The sequence below is a fragment of the Mus pahari genome, chromosome 2 (genome assembly GCF_900095145.1).
Source record: "Mus pahari chromosome 2, PAHARI_EIJ_v1.1, whole genome shotgun sequence".
NCBI classification, from domain to species: Eukaryota; Metazoa; Chordata; class Mammalia; order Rodentia; family Muridae; genus Mus; species Mus pahari.
This window is the reverse complement of record NC_034591.1, coordinates 403,975-417,100: the sequence shown is the minus strand read 5'-3', so window position 1 is coordinate 417,100 and position 13,126 is coordinate 403,975. Positions and strand designations below refer to the sequence as shown.

The 13,126-nt window shown below is 41.7% G+C and overlaps 2 protein-coding genes and 1 pseudogene across 2 annotated transcripts in view; all 3 read right to left on the bottom strand.

Annotated features, from left to right (window-relative positions):
* The window catches only part of LOC115063421, a 2,103-nt pseudogene extending 1,550 nt beyond the window's left edge, over nt 1-553 (bottom strand).
* The window catches only part of LOC110316151 (EF-hand calcium-binding domain-containing protein 1-like), an 18,426-nt gene extending 14,700 nt beyond the window's left edge, over nt 1-3,726 (bottom strand). Inside the window, exon 1 of the mRNA XM_021190249.2 lies at nt 3,102-3,726. Coding sequence (XP_021045908.1) covers nt 3,102-3,159 — 58 coding nt within the window. The 5' untranslated portion in view covers nt 3,160-3,726. The remainder of the gene's footprint in view (nt 1-3,101) is intronic.
* Nucleotides 3,727-4,316: 590 nt separating this feature from the next.
* Fam133b (family with sequence similarity 133 member B) overlaps nt 4,317-13,126 on the bottom strand; it is a 26,797-nt gene continuing 17,987 nt past the window's right edge. The window contains exons 9-11 of the mRNA XM_021190248.2: nt 10,671-10,757; nt 9,270-9,317; nt 4,317-5,894 (exon numbers count right to left, since the gene is read on the bottom strand). Coding sequence (XP_021045907.1) covers nt 5,808-5,894; nt 9,270-9,317; nt 10,671-10,757 — 222 coding nt within the window. The 3' untranslated portion in view covers nt 4,317-5,807. The remainder of the gene's footprint in view (nt 5,895-9,269; nt 9,318-10,670; nt 10,758-13,126) is intronic.

Below are 13,126 nucleotides of genomic sequence, written 5' to 3'. Positions count from 1 at the left end.
CACTCCATAAATTCAGACATATGTCTCTCCAGGTAAGTACGAGCTGATTGAGAACGGGCTCCGATAGACATAGCTCTGCAGTCAAAATAGTTAGCAGATGGGCAGGTTTGGAAAATGTGAGGGCCCATATCATCATAACCAGCAATGAGCAGCCCAACACCATACGGCCTCCGGCCATATCGCTGTGTTGGGATCTGGGTCTTGCTTCCAATTAGAGACACAAGGCGAGACACAGTGGTCTGTCAAACACAAATCTGGAATCCAAACACTCTTGGCGCATAAAGTTGCATAACAGTCTGGCATCAGCAGTTAGACCCGCAATTGAGATACCAATATGGTTGTCAACGTGGAGAATTTTCTTCTGGTGAGCGGCAAGCTCTGACTGTGCTCTCTTCAGTGCAACCAGCACTGCATGCAACCAGCACTGCATGCGTTTTTGATTTTAGACCAACTGTTGCTGAACCTTGCTTAACAGCTTCCATTGCATATTCAATTTGATGAATCCTGCCCTGAGGGCTCCAGTGACATCATTGTCATACTGGTTTCGAAACATAGCTCCGGCGCGGCGATGACCAGACCCAGCAGCGGACACAGGAACACAGCCCCAAATACGGTTCGGTGATCGTCAAAGAACTGGAGTAAGCTTTAAATGAATAACTGATCAGCTTGGACATTTTTTTGAACATTTCAGATTTATGTAAGAGGCACAAGGATGCACATGCAGAGTTCTCTTCCTTTGCATGCAGTCGAAGCTTATGTAACTATGGCACTTGCTCAAAACTGATCACTACATACCTAATGACAGGCTGTAACTGTATCTTAGCAATTTTCCCACTAGTGGTCTTTTAGTGTCAAGATCCAGTTCAGAATAGCACAGCTAGTGCCCAATGTCTTCTAATCTGTGACCATTTTCAGTTTTTCCTTGGCCTTTCATTGTTTAGCAGTTTGGGTCTTGTCTTTGTCAGGGTTTCTATTTCTGCACAAACATCATGACCAAGAAGCAAGTTGGGAAGGAAAGGGTTTATTCAGCTTACATTTCCACATTGCTGTTCATCACTGAAAGAAGTCAGAACTGGAACTCAAGCAGGTCAGGGAGCAGGAGCTGATGCAGAGGCCATGGAGGGATTGGATGTTCTTTACTGGCTTGCTTCCCCTGGCCTGCTCAGCCTGCTCTCTTATAGAACCCAGGACTACCAGCCCAGAGATGGTTCCACCCACAAGGGGACCTCCCCCCTTGATTACTAATTGAGAAAATGCCTTACAGTTGGATCTCATGGAGGCATTTCCCCAACTGAAGCTCCTTTCTCTGTGATAGCTCCAGCCTGTGTACAGTTGACACAAAACTACCCAGTACAGGTCTGATTTTGTAAAGTGTCTCATATGTCTTGGGTAGTAATACTTATATTAGTCAACATAAAGCCACATATGTGGTATGGTTTGAGTGGGTTCCCCCTGCTCTATGTTGAACCCCCCCCCCCAATGTGACAGTTTTAGGAAGAGGGAGCCTTTTCTGAAGTGACTGTGTCTGATACTCCTATAAACAAGATGCCAGTAACCTACCAGCTAGAAAGCAGGTCATTCACTCTCCCCTGAGTTGGACTTGGCAGCTTCTAGAACTATAAACAGTGTATTTCTATTTCTAGGCTCACCTTTTACTAACCACTGCCCAGTGAGTTCTAGTTCTAGTTCTTTTTACTAGAGAAAGCAGTGGCTGGATCGTTGCTATGGCAACACAGCTTCTAAACCTTGCATGCAGAGCTAACTAGGAAATATTTATGCAAGCTATGCACACATTGGCATGTTATTTTGTCTCATAAATGCCTACAGATGGCCCTGTCTTTAAGTCTTGATTCAAATTTATTAAAAACTCATGAACACCAAGAACCAAAGATTTGGATCCAGGACAAATAATATTAAACTTTTCTTTCCCTTTGCCAGGAGTGGATGCAGTCCATAGTATCTCTGGCTTTTGAAAAGCAAGATATTCAATCCTCACCCTGGAAATCTGTTCCCGCACCATCAAAGAAATCCTAGATAAACTCTGCCTCTGCCTAGTTCCCTGTTACCTGTTGCCCAAGCAGAGGCAGCCACCCTCCTGGGTTTTCCCCTCCCAGTAAATCTCATGTGCAGTGTGACTTTGTGGTCACCACTGGTTCCCAACTGCCTGCAGGATACCTCCTACCCAAGCTTTTACGCTTTCACTGGGGGAACCTCTCCCTGCTGGAGCAGAGCTGTAACACTTCTGTAGGGGAGGCCCTTCACTTCAGAACCGCAACAATTAGTCGCTATATCTTAATATTGAAGTGAAAGTTGATTATTCAGTCTGTCCTCTAAGGACTTCCCTTCATCTAGGTAGCAGAATATCTCGACAGAGACTTCTAGTTATACTGATAGTGTATAGATAGATCCTTCTATTAGATTTGAATTTTTATTGCTTACCTCTTATAGTTCAGGTTTGCCTTGAACTCCATATAATCGAGGATGACTTTGACTTCTTCCTTCTACATCTACCCTCAAGTGCTAGAAATACTGGTGTGAGCCACCACTCCCAGTTTGAGACTGAACTCAGGTTTATCAGGCTGTGTAGCAGGCCTTTTATGTACCAAACCATCTCTTCAGCCTCTTATGACCACTCCCCACCCCATTTTTGAGACAGGGTCTCACTGTACAGCTCTGGCTGTCCTGGAACTCACTATGTAGACCAGGCTGGTCTTGAACTCAAGAGATCCACCTGCTTTTGCCTCCTGAGTGCTGGGATTCAAGGCATGGCCACCAAGTGTAGCTGTACCTTTTTTTTTTTTTTTTTGAGATAGGGTTTTTCTNTATAGCCCTGGCTGTCCTGGAACTCACTTTGTAGACCAGGCTGTCCTGGAACTCAGAAATCTGCCTGCCTCTGCCTCCCGAGTGCTGGGATTAAAGGCGTGCGCCACCACACCTGGCGTGCTGTACCTTTTTTTAATGACCAAACCTATTAGAAACAGACTCTTTGTGTATGGTTCCAGAGCACTCACTGATATCCAATGAGTCCTGACTAATCCATCGACCAACCTCTCACTGAATCTAGGTGCTGAGGCAGTGTCAGGAAACTGCTGAGTACTTACAGCTCTTGACAGTTTTCCTGATGGATTCCACCAGTTTCTTCAGAGCCCTCTGCTCCATCGGATTGGCTTCAGCTCACTGCTTTCCCAAATAGTCTACCTCCAAGCTTGTGTCCCAAGCTGGTACTAACTCTACAACTCCAAAACAGAATGTGGCCATGGCAACTTCCCAGCCATGTTCTCAGAATGTTCTCAGTCTGGAAGATGAACAGGTGGACCCTGCCATTCAGTACATACTGGATAAAGTCTGGATACTCTTAGGGTACTAAAACAGCTATGAGCAAACAAAGGAATACAAGTGACCAAAACAGCTAGCACTGGTGTCGAGCTAACATTTCTCCAGATGTTCATCACTTTCTGGCAGCTATCACAGTGCCACTGTTTAAAAGATGTGCCATGTTTGTAAAATTCGTACAAAAATCACCCAAGAAAAAGGGCAGGTTTGGTGGCGGAGAGAAGGGATGTTATTAACTTATATATCTTCATAACCATGGAACCAACATAAGGACAACACCCCACACATATCTACCTTATGTCTATCAGGAGACTGAAACACCATGAGAGGTGTGTCTCAATCCACAGACTCTGAAAGACACCATCCTACCAAATCACCTACTTTCCACCTTCTCTGGTCTAACATGCCCTTGCACATTCAAGAAAAGTGACAAATGACCCAATAGGCTTTTCTAGCATTTGGATAAGCATCAATTTTGAAAAGAGATTGTGGGGCTGAAGAGATGGCTCAGTGGTTAAGAACACCAACTCCTCTTCCAAAGGTCCTGAGTTCAATTCCCAGCAACCACATGGTGGCTCACAACCATCTGTAATGGGATCTGATGCCCTCTTCTGGTATGTTTAAAAACAGCTACAGTGCACTCATAAATATAATTAATAAATCTTAAAAAAGAAAAAGAAAAAGAAAAGAAATTGTGGGGAGGGGTGATATAAGATATCCTTCAAACTTTTTACACCATATATTAGGTATCTTTAAGCAGGAAATTTTAAGAAGCCTCCTAAGAAACAAGTTGTTCTTATTACTAAAAGCCTGAGTGAGGTTAGCTGGGCAATGGTGGTACATGCATTTAACGCCAGCACTAAGGAGGCGGAGGCAGGCAGATCTCTGTGAGTTCGAGGCCAGCCTGGTCTATAGAGCAAGTTCCAGGATAGCCAAGGCTAAACAGAGAAACCCTGCCTCAAAAAACAAAAACAAAAGGGTGCAGTTACTTTGTGACCTGTGACCCAAAGGGAGATAAGAGCACAGCTATTTTAAGTAAAATAGCTATTTATTCAGCCTCTTTTCATGCCAAAATGTTCTGTGCATATTCTATTATAATAACTTCTGAGACTGGCAAAACTGTCCATTGTTATATTTCACAACCAGATTATATAAAAGTGTAAAAGGAAAGTGAGTTATCAAGTCCTCTTAACATTCCAAATCATTCAGCACAAGGTCTTAGAGAACACAACACAGGAAGAGCAATGATGTAGCTGTCACAGAAGTTAACATGTCATAATCTGTGATTGATATACAAAGACAACAAACTNTTAAACCATGTGTTTACTAAGATTCTGGCAATAGCTTTATGTAACAAGATACAGCATACCAGGCCTGCCACGCAACTGGTTTGTGGTAAAGTCTCAGCTTCAATATGAAGCCGTTAAAAACAAAAAACAAAAGTCCTGCTTTTTACATGCTAAATATCTTGAAAGTGTGCCATTAAACATAGTTATGAACTTAAGACAGCAAGAGTTAGTTAAAAGCTAAACATTGCAGCCTAAACAAAATTTATACAAAACATAAAGCATCTACCACTGGCTATGTAAGAATCTCCTGACTGGTTAAAACTTGTATAACGCATGCGCTTTAGAATCGTCAGCTGTCAAGCTCAGGAAGTACCAGTGTCTACTGAACAATCCCTCTCCAAAGCCAAAGTGTAGTCAAATGAATTCAAATGATGTAATACAATGTAACCCTAAAAACATTCAGTTACTATTGATGTGGAGGTAAATTCCGAGCTTTGGGGGCTTTCTCATGCTGCACAGGGCCGGGTATCTCTGGTTCATTGGAAGCAGCATACAACCAAGTCTAAGGATGTCCTAACCTCAGGCAGGGGCAGGACTGATGGCGCCCAGCTCTGTCCTCCCAGGAAGCATGGCTACTGTGTCCATAAAAGTAGGATGTGTGAGATCAAAGGCACNCTGTTCTGGTAGCTAAAGAGATAGCAAACCACCCCCTTTAAAAGCTCCTTCCCCAAGTAAATCAAAGTATACGTGGGGAAAAATTAAAATATACTTATCTACAGAGTAAGGATTCTGAAATATTAATGTAATCCCTACTTTGAAAATTTTTACTAGAGTCATCTCATTATTTCTGGTTACATCTTAAAAGATGAATCCAGATTCAGTTTCTGTTGATTTATTCTTAAGTACTTCTAGTAAAAAAATATTAGCTTTATTCCAAATATCTTAACCACTAGTATGACTGCAAAGTACTATCTCCCAGAGTCACCAAGCACTGGAAGAGGAAAAGGTGTTCAAGCAGCAGGCAACAATCATGGCCCTTCACACAGCGGAATCCAAGTGGCTACTGACTAGTCCAGGACAAGTCTAAGAACAAGGGAAGTCATGCACGTTACTAAGTATGTGGTAATCTTCACAGTTGAGCTCCTCTGACATTGCACTCTGCAAGGGTCCTGGTCTTCCTGGGCACTAGGGCGAGTCTGAGCTTGAACTGGCGGCCTTCTTTTTCTTCTTCTTGCCGTGCTTCTTATGCTTCCTTCTCTTTCTGGCTCTGTCCTGCAAAGATAATTCCATGGCAGGAGTTATTACTGTGCCCACTTAAAACCATGCCAGTTAAGAAGACCTTCACTTCCACACCTAAGCTACTTACTCTAAACAACCACAGAAGTAAGCACACTAGGTAGGCCTTTCTAGAAAAGCCTCACCAACCACAACTATGGGGACGAGGAGCTCTTGCTGGATCTCAAAGACAGGGGAAAAAACCCTTGAGCCAACGGTACATTAGCAGCTCCCAACAGAAACTTGTACAGAAAAGACTCTACTGGCTAATGCTACCAACTGCCACATCTCATGTTATATTGTTTCTAAAGGAAAGCTCTGATACAGGAAAGACACATGCAGCAAGGCACACCTGCTTTATTGAAATGGCAGGTTTTTAAGGACACGATATGTTTACGTTGGAAAACTATATTAGTTATTAATACCAATTCATTAATATAAAATGTTGATATACTGAAAAGTATATTTTATTTAATAAAACATGGTTTTTTATTTTTTTTTAAAGACTTATTTATTTTATGCATGTGATTACACTGCTGTCTTCAGACACACCAGAAGAGGGCATCAGGACCCACTACAGATGGTTGTGAACCACTATGTGGTTGCTGGGAATTGAACTCAGGACCTCTGGAAGAGCAGTTAGTGCTCTTAACCTCTAAGCCATCATCTCTCCAGCCCCACCCACCACCCCATTTTTTTGAGATAGGATCTCATATAGCCCAGGCTGGCCTTGAATATGCTATGTCACCAAGGATGACCTTGAACCCCTGATGCTAGGATTACAGGCCCATATCACAACATCCAATCACATACATGCTTAATTTTTACATTAAGCTGTCTAGGAAAAGTGGTCAAATTATTAGTGGACTAAAGGGTGCTGGAATTTGCTAAGCTCCAAGTCCTCTGCATGCTTCTGCTGCAGAAGGCATAATTTCAAGAAGCAGATACTTCAAAAGAGGCTTGAACACAAGTAAGGAAGGTAGAGCTCCCTCTTGTCTGCTACTGCTACAGAAGAATCTTGCAGCTTGCCTGCTTGGGGTACTGTTGAAGATGGAGCCACAGCTTTGTGCATGGTAAGTACTCTTATCACCAAGGAATAGCCAGCCCCCGAGAACTTTCTGTTTAAAACCACACACTTGAACACAATTTCACAAAGAAGCCAAAGAGCTTCAATTTGAGCACTAATTGACTGTAGTTCTGGCATAGGAAGCACCCACCACGAGCACACTCCTACTGAGTTTCATCCACAGGCCCATGAGTGGCCTTCTTTAGCTACTCACTGCATTTTCCACATATATACTTCTCCTATTTCATACTCTATTCATTGCATCTTGAAGAACTAAACTGTGCTAGTGGAGATGCTGGTAACAAACATACAGCACTACAAAGGACAAGAGTGCTGAAGTCTACACTAGACCTAGCCAAATAGTTTTCTAACCAATCAATCAATCAATCAAACTGCAGCCCAAAACAGCCACCCAAATTATTTTCTCACTCAGAAAAAAAATTTCATGTAACCGTAGTCACAAAATACAAAAAGAGATTCAGAATCATGTATATCCAAGTAAAACTGGTGTTTCAGAGGCAACCCTCTGAACGTGGTTAACCTGAACATACAAATGAAAATGTCCTCATTCTTTACCTCTCAAGAAAGTGCCTTAAAAGGACACTTCCGACACTCAGATAGAGGACCCTTACAATACTTCACAGAAATGGTCTGTACTATTCTCTGAAGGCTATCAGCTATTTTCTTTTTTTGGCCTGCTTCTCATTCGTTCCTCTTTGGCCCCTTCTTTTCCTTCCTATCTGTCAATTTGCATAATGGCAGGGCTGTTTTAAAAGACTACGGTAATTAGTTACCCATTCCAAGTTGCCACTTCCAGTATACTTCTCACTGCAGCTAATATTTTAGAAGCCTTTTGTTATTCTAGGCTTGGCTGGCCTATAAATAATTAATTTTGTTATTCTAGGTTTGGCTGGCCTATAAATAATTTCTTTTAGAAGGCTGAGATAATCACCATATTTTATTATAGCTTAAGAAGTTAACTAGGGCTGGAAATTTGGATCAGTGGTTAAGAGCACTTGCTATTACTGCAAAGGGCCTGGAATATCCAAAATAAATTCAAGACTACCCAGTACCTCCCCCCTTCAAAAGGACTTTCCAAACTGTACTAGCAGGCCAAGAACAGAGTCAGATAAAAAGCTGGCTGACTAAACAAATATAGAAACATAGTTTTAACGATCAAAAACAAGATTAACAATCCCCCTGCACCGCCTCACTCTAAAAACACACAGGGACAGACAAAATAAGAGTCACCCTATATAAACCAACCAATGTCTAAAAAGGTTATTGGCTATACCAATTAAAATAAGCCAAACTCTGCCAGGCAGTGGTGGGACATGCCTTTAATTCCAGCACTTGGGAGGGAGAGGCAGGAGGATTTCAGAGTTCGAGGCCAGCCTGATCTACAGAGTGAGTTCCAAGACAGTCAGGGCTATACAGAGGAACCCTGTCTCGAAAAACAAAACAAACAAACAAAAAAACACAAAAACAAACACAAACAAACAAACAAACAAGCCAAACTACCCTGGTGCCTATATCTGGCCCTTACAAAGGTATAAGAAGTGTGTTCTTCCTTTGTTCTGGGTCTCTCCTCTGGCCTGCGTGCTGAGAGGGGGTCCCCAACATGTTGGATAAGTAATCCTCATGTGTTTTGCAACGATGGTGGTCTCTGTGCTCTTTGTGGGTGAGGGTCTTTTGGTAAGCTACATCAGTTCCCAGCACCGACAGGAAAACTCCAGTCACAGAGGATGCCATGAATCCCATGCTTCTCTACACTCTACAATACACATGTGTACACCCTCAGGCCAGCCTTGTACAAGGAAAAATAAAATGCAACGTCAAATATAATTTGGAGCACATATATGTGTGTGTGTGTAAATTGTGTCATTTTCTAATTATATTTGTATCTATTTTGTGTGTTTTGCTGCACCTGGAGGTCAGAGGACAACTAGTATCTCAGAGTTCAAACTCAGGCTGTCAGCAAGGTCCTGTACACACTGAGCCATTTCATCAGCCCCTTCAACTCTTATTCCCCCCCCCCTCCCTTTCAAAACAGGGTCTCACTGAGTAGCTCTGCCTGTCCTGGAACTCACTGTGTCAACCAGGCTGGTCTTGAACTCACAGAGATCCACCTGCCTCTGCCTCTGCCTCCTGGGTCTTGGGAATAAAGGTGTGCAGCCCTCCGCCCAGTTCCTAAGACACTGTAAGGGGCCTGGGACGCTTGCTTCCCTCCCTAAGCTGACTGGATTTTCTCCTATGCAGGGAGCAACAGCGGGCCTGCTGTTGTCTATAAGAAATAAGATACTTGCTGTTGTTCTGTCCCGCTCTTCACCGCTTTTCTTCTTTTTGGCTTGCACCTACAAAGTTGAAAGTTTTGTGAACAGAAGACAAACATGGAATTTGTACTTAGTGCATTTTAATCTTACACCTAATATAGCTTATATTTCCAAGTCATATGTAGAAATTTTTGATAATAAAATCACATTTTATGACTCCTGTTAGGTATCAATAAAGTTTCAAAAATAAGAACAAAGCACCAAGCATAACTTAAGATTTGAAATGTCTCTAAGAGCTGCCTTTTAGCATCCAGGCCAACTGTGGGAGTGCGGGAGGTGTTGTGACCTCTAGGATAAGGCAGACAGCGCCTGGATCTGAGCTTCAGCTTAGCCCTCTCAGTGTTCTACACTGCCAAACACGGACACTGCTCTACACAGAGCAGCGGGTTAAAATCCTTATAACAATTGCGTCATTTGTATTTCCTTCTGATCTTTTAAAGGGTGGTACACTGAACTGAAATTAAATCCAAAGTTGCTAGAGCCCATGCATATTAAATGTTAAGTACAAATATATTTTGTTCAGCTTTCCTTATTGTATACTGGATAAATGTTAAATACAACAGTCCTAGAAGTTAATAACTGCCCAAGTATTCAGTTGTCTGACATACCTGTTAGATAACTACAAGACACTAACACATACACATGTCATGACAATCTAAGGGAGAATATCAAACAGACACAAACAGTAGACACTGTTTGCTTGCAACTGGGTGGCAGCTCTGAGAGCTTATCTCCATTTTGTCTACCATTCTGGAACACAACTGGTGGCAAAGATTTCTGAAGGCCACCTGTGAGGTGCCTTCCAGCCTGAACTGAAGATTCTATCTCCAGAGCTTATACTCAGACACTCACATAATCAAACACAATCTCGTCAGATTATACACTGGCATTTACTTGGGTTTCTTCTATTAGGGGACAGTTAGTATATCTAGTTTATATTAGCTATGAGTTTCATTTCAAAGAGTATACAAACTTCAACGATGAGACAGATGGGGTAGCAGGTGTGACAGATCTGAGGGCCATCAACACAGACCAAAACCAAGTGACAAGGAGACTGGCACAAGCAAACAAGGAAGATACAAATGTGAGGAGCAGGGAGCTAAGGGACAGAGTAGGCAGACAGATGCCAAAGGACAGCATTTAAGACAAAAGACAAACAGCACACGTGATCCTTCTTTTGACTTTAACCAAGACTGGATCTCAGTCAACCTCATTATATATAGCTTCTTCCATGGACCCAGATGACTACATAATATTAAGAATCTGACATCGGAAAGGCATATAGAAATATGGTTAATTACCAAAGAGACAGTCGTGTATATCTTCTGGAAAACTTAACATTTACTCTGAAAAGCACTGCATGCTTTTACTCACCTCTCCACAGTCTGATTCTGACAGCGACTCAGATGATAATGGTTTATCTTCGTACATCTTTCTCTTTTTGCTGAGTCCTTTAGTGTCCTACGAAAATAGATGTATCCTGACTTTAAGAAATAATACTCTGCCAAGTAAACTTTGCAGTTCCCTTCCAAACTGAAAGGTTTACGTCGTGTGTGTATCTACTTGTCAGCACATGTGTGCATATGCAACAATCACGAGAGTAACGCTGGAAGTCTATTGTCTCCTGAAACTTTGTGGGACTCAAGACTCAATTCAGATTGTGAAATCTGCACCAAAGGCTTCAACTGAACCATCACAAAAGCCCGAGTTATATTTAATAATTCCTCTAATTATTACACATCACCCATTTTTTAATTTAGAAATTTCTGAAAATGGTGAAAATTATCCGGATTTCAGTTTTTAATTCTACTATAGCAATGCTTTTATTTAATAAATTGAAGCAACTCAATATTCATTTAGATCAGTGGCTCTCACACTGTGAGTTGTGACCCCTTTCGGGGGAGGTCATCAGAAGACACAAATATTTATGATTTATAACAGTAACAAAATTACCGTTATGAAGTAGCAGTGAAAATAATTTTATGATTGGGGTCACAATAACATGAGGAAGTGTATTAAAGGGTTACAGCACTAGGAAGGCTGAGAACCACTGCTTTAGAAAATAATGTCTTCATTTCCTTAAATTAACAGATATTAGGTCATAAGAAGCCAAGATGACGAAGAGCTAGGTCTTCTGTATTTTAATCCTTTTGTTTCTACTCAGGGTTTCACCAGAAAAGAAAAACAGTGAGTAATTACCACTTATGATTTAAAAGGATGCCTGTATAATAACACTGGTATGTTTAGAGTATTCTATTTTTAAAGATTTATTTTATGTGCGCTTGTGCAGGTATCCCTGGAGCTGGAGCTCTAGGTACTTGTCAGCCATGCTATGTGGGTGCTGTGAACCTCAGGTCCTATGAAGAGAAGCAAATACGCCTAACCACTAAGCCAGCTCTCTAACTCCTACATTCACATTTTGAAAACATCCTAATTTGGGACAGCAAAATGGCTCAGAATGTAAAGACCAGAAACTCACATAAAGGTAGGAGAGGACCCACTTCACAAAGCTGTTTTCTGATCTACATACACACCACAGTACACAGCATCATTCCCCCATATCATGTGTACAGATGCATGTGCATATACACACTAAAAACTTTTTATAATGTACTTAGGGACTTGCATGTACATGGCGTATGTACACATATAAGTACTATACTTAAACACATAAAAATAAATACAATCTTTAAAGTTAAGGGAGAAATATGCACGGCAGCAGTTTATATTGCTGAAGTCTATAACTAACCGGCGGCTAGAGAGCTGGCTCAGTGGTTAAGAGCCTTTACTGCTCATATAGAGGACCCATGCTCAGCTGCCACTACCCATTCCAGGCAACTCACGACTCCAGTTCCAGGAGACCCTTTATCCTCCACTGGCCTCCACGGGCACAAACCTGAATACACACAGTGCACACAAACTCATGCAGACAGATATACTATTAAATATATCTATACATCTTAAAAAGTGAAAATAAGCTGGGCAGTGGTGGCGCACACCTTTAATCCCAGCACTTAGGAGGCAGAGGCAGCTGGATCTCTTAAGTTCCGGGCCAGCCTGGTCTACAGAGTTAAGTTCCAGGACAGCCAGGGTGACACAGAGAAACCCTGTCTCAAAAAACAAAACAAAGAAAACAACTGAAAATAATCTAGAGAAATAAGTAAATGGACTATTGTAAGCAAAAGAAATAAACTTGAAAACATCAAAATAGAAATAAAAAAGCTAGTTCCAGCACTTGCCTCTACTTTGAAAAATATAATGCCAAATGTTAAGATGAATACATATTAATTCTAGCCAGTATGAGGAGAGCTGTTCTGAGTATGTGTGTCTGTGTATATGTATGAGATTCTATATGACATATTTGAAGTATTTAAAAATCCTAATACAGCTGTTTCAGATTTTTACTATGCATTACAAAGTTTTAGTTGCACATATACTTTTCTGAAACATGAAAGCAACCATTATTTTATAATGGCTCTGACTATCAGGAAATAATCACACTATACATCAATCAGCATTAATGACAGAGAAGTCCCAGAGGGAATCATGCAGCCACAGCCACAGCTGCTGAGGAGACCCCAGGAATCTGAGGCTAGCCTGCACAATACAGCGAGCCCCCATCTCATAAATAAATAAATTCATTAATGTGACATGCCATAAGAACAAAAGAAATCCCTGAGATGAAAAGTAACACATGGGGGCTGGTGAGATGGCTCAGTGGGTAAGAGCACCCGACTCTTCCAAAGGTCCGGAGTTCAAATCCCAGCAACCACATGGTGGCTCATAACCATCCGTAACAAGATCTGACGCCCTCTTCTGGAGTGTCTGAA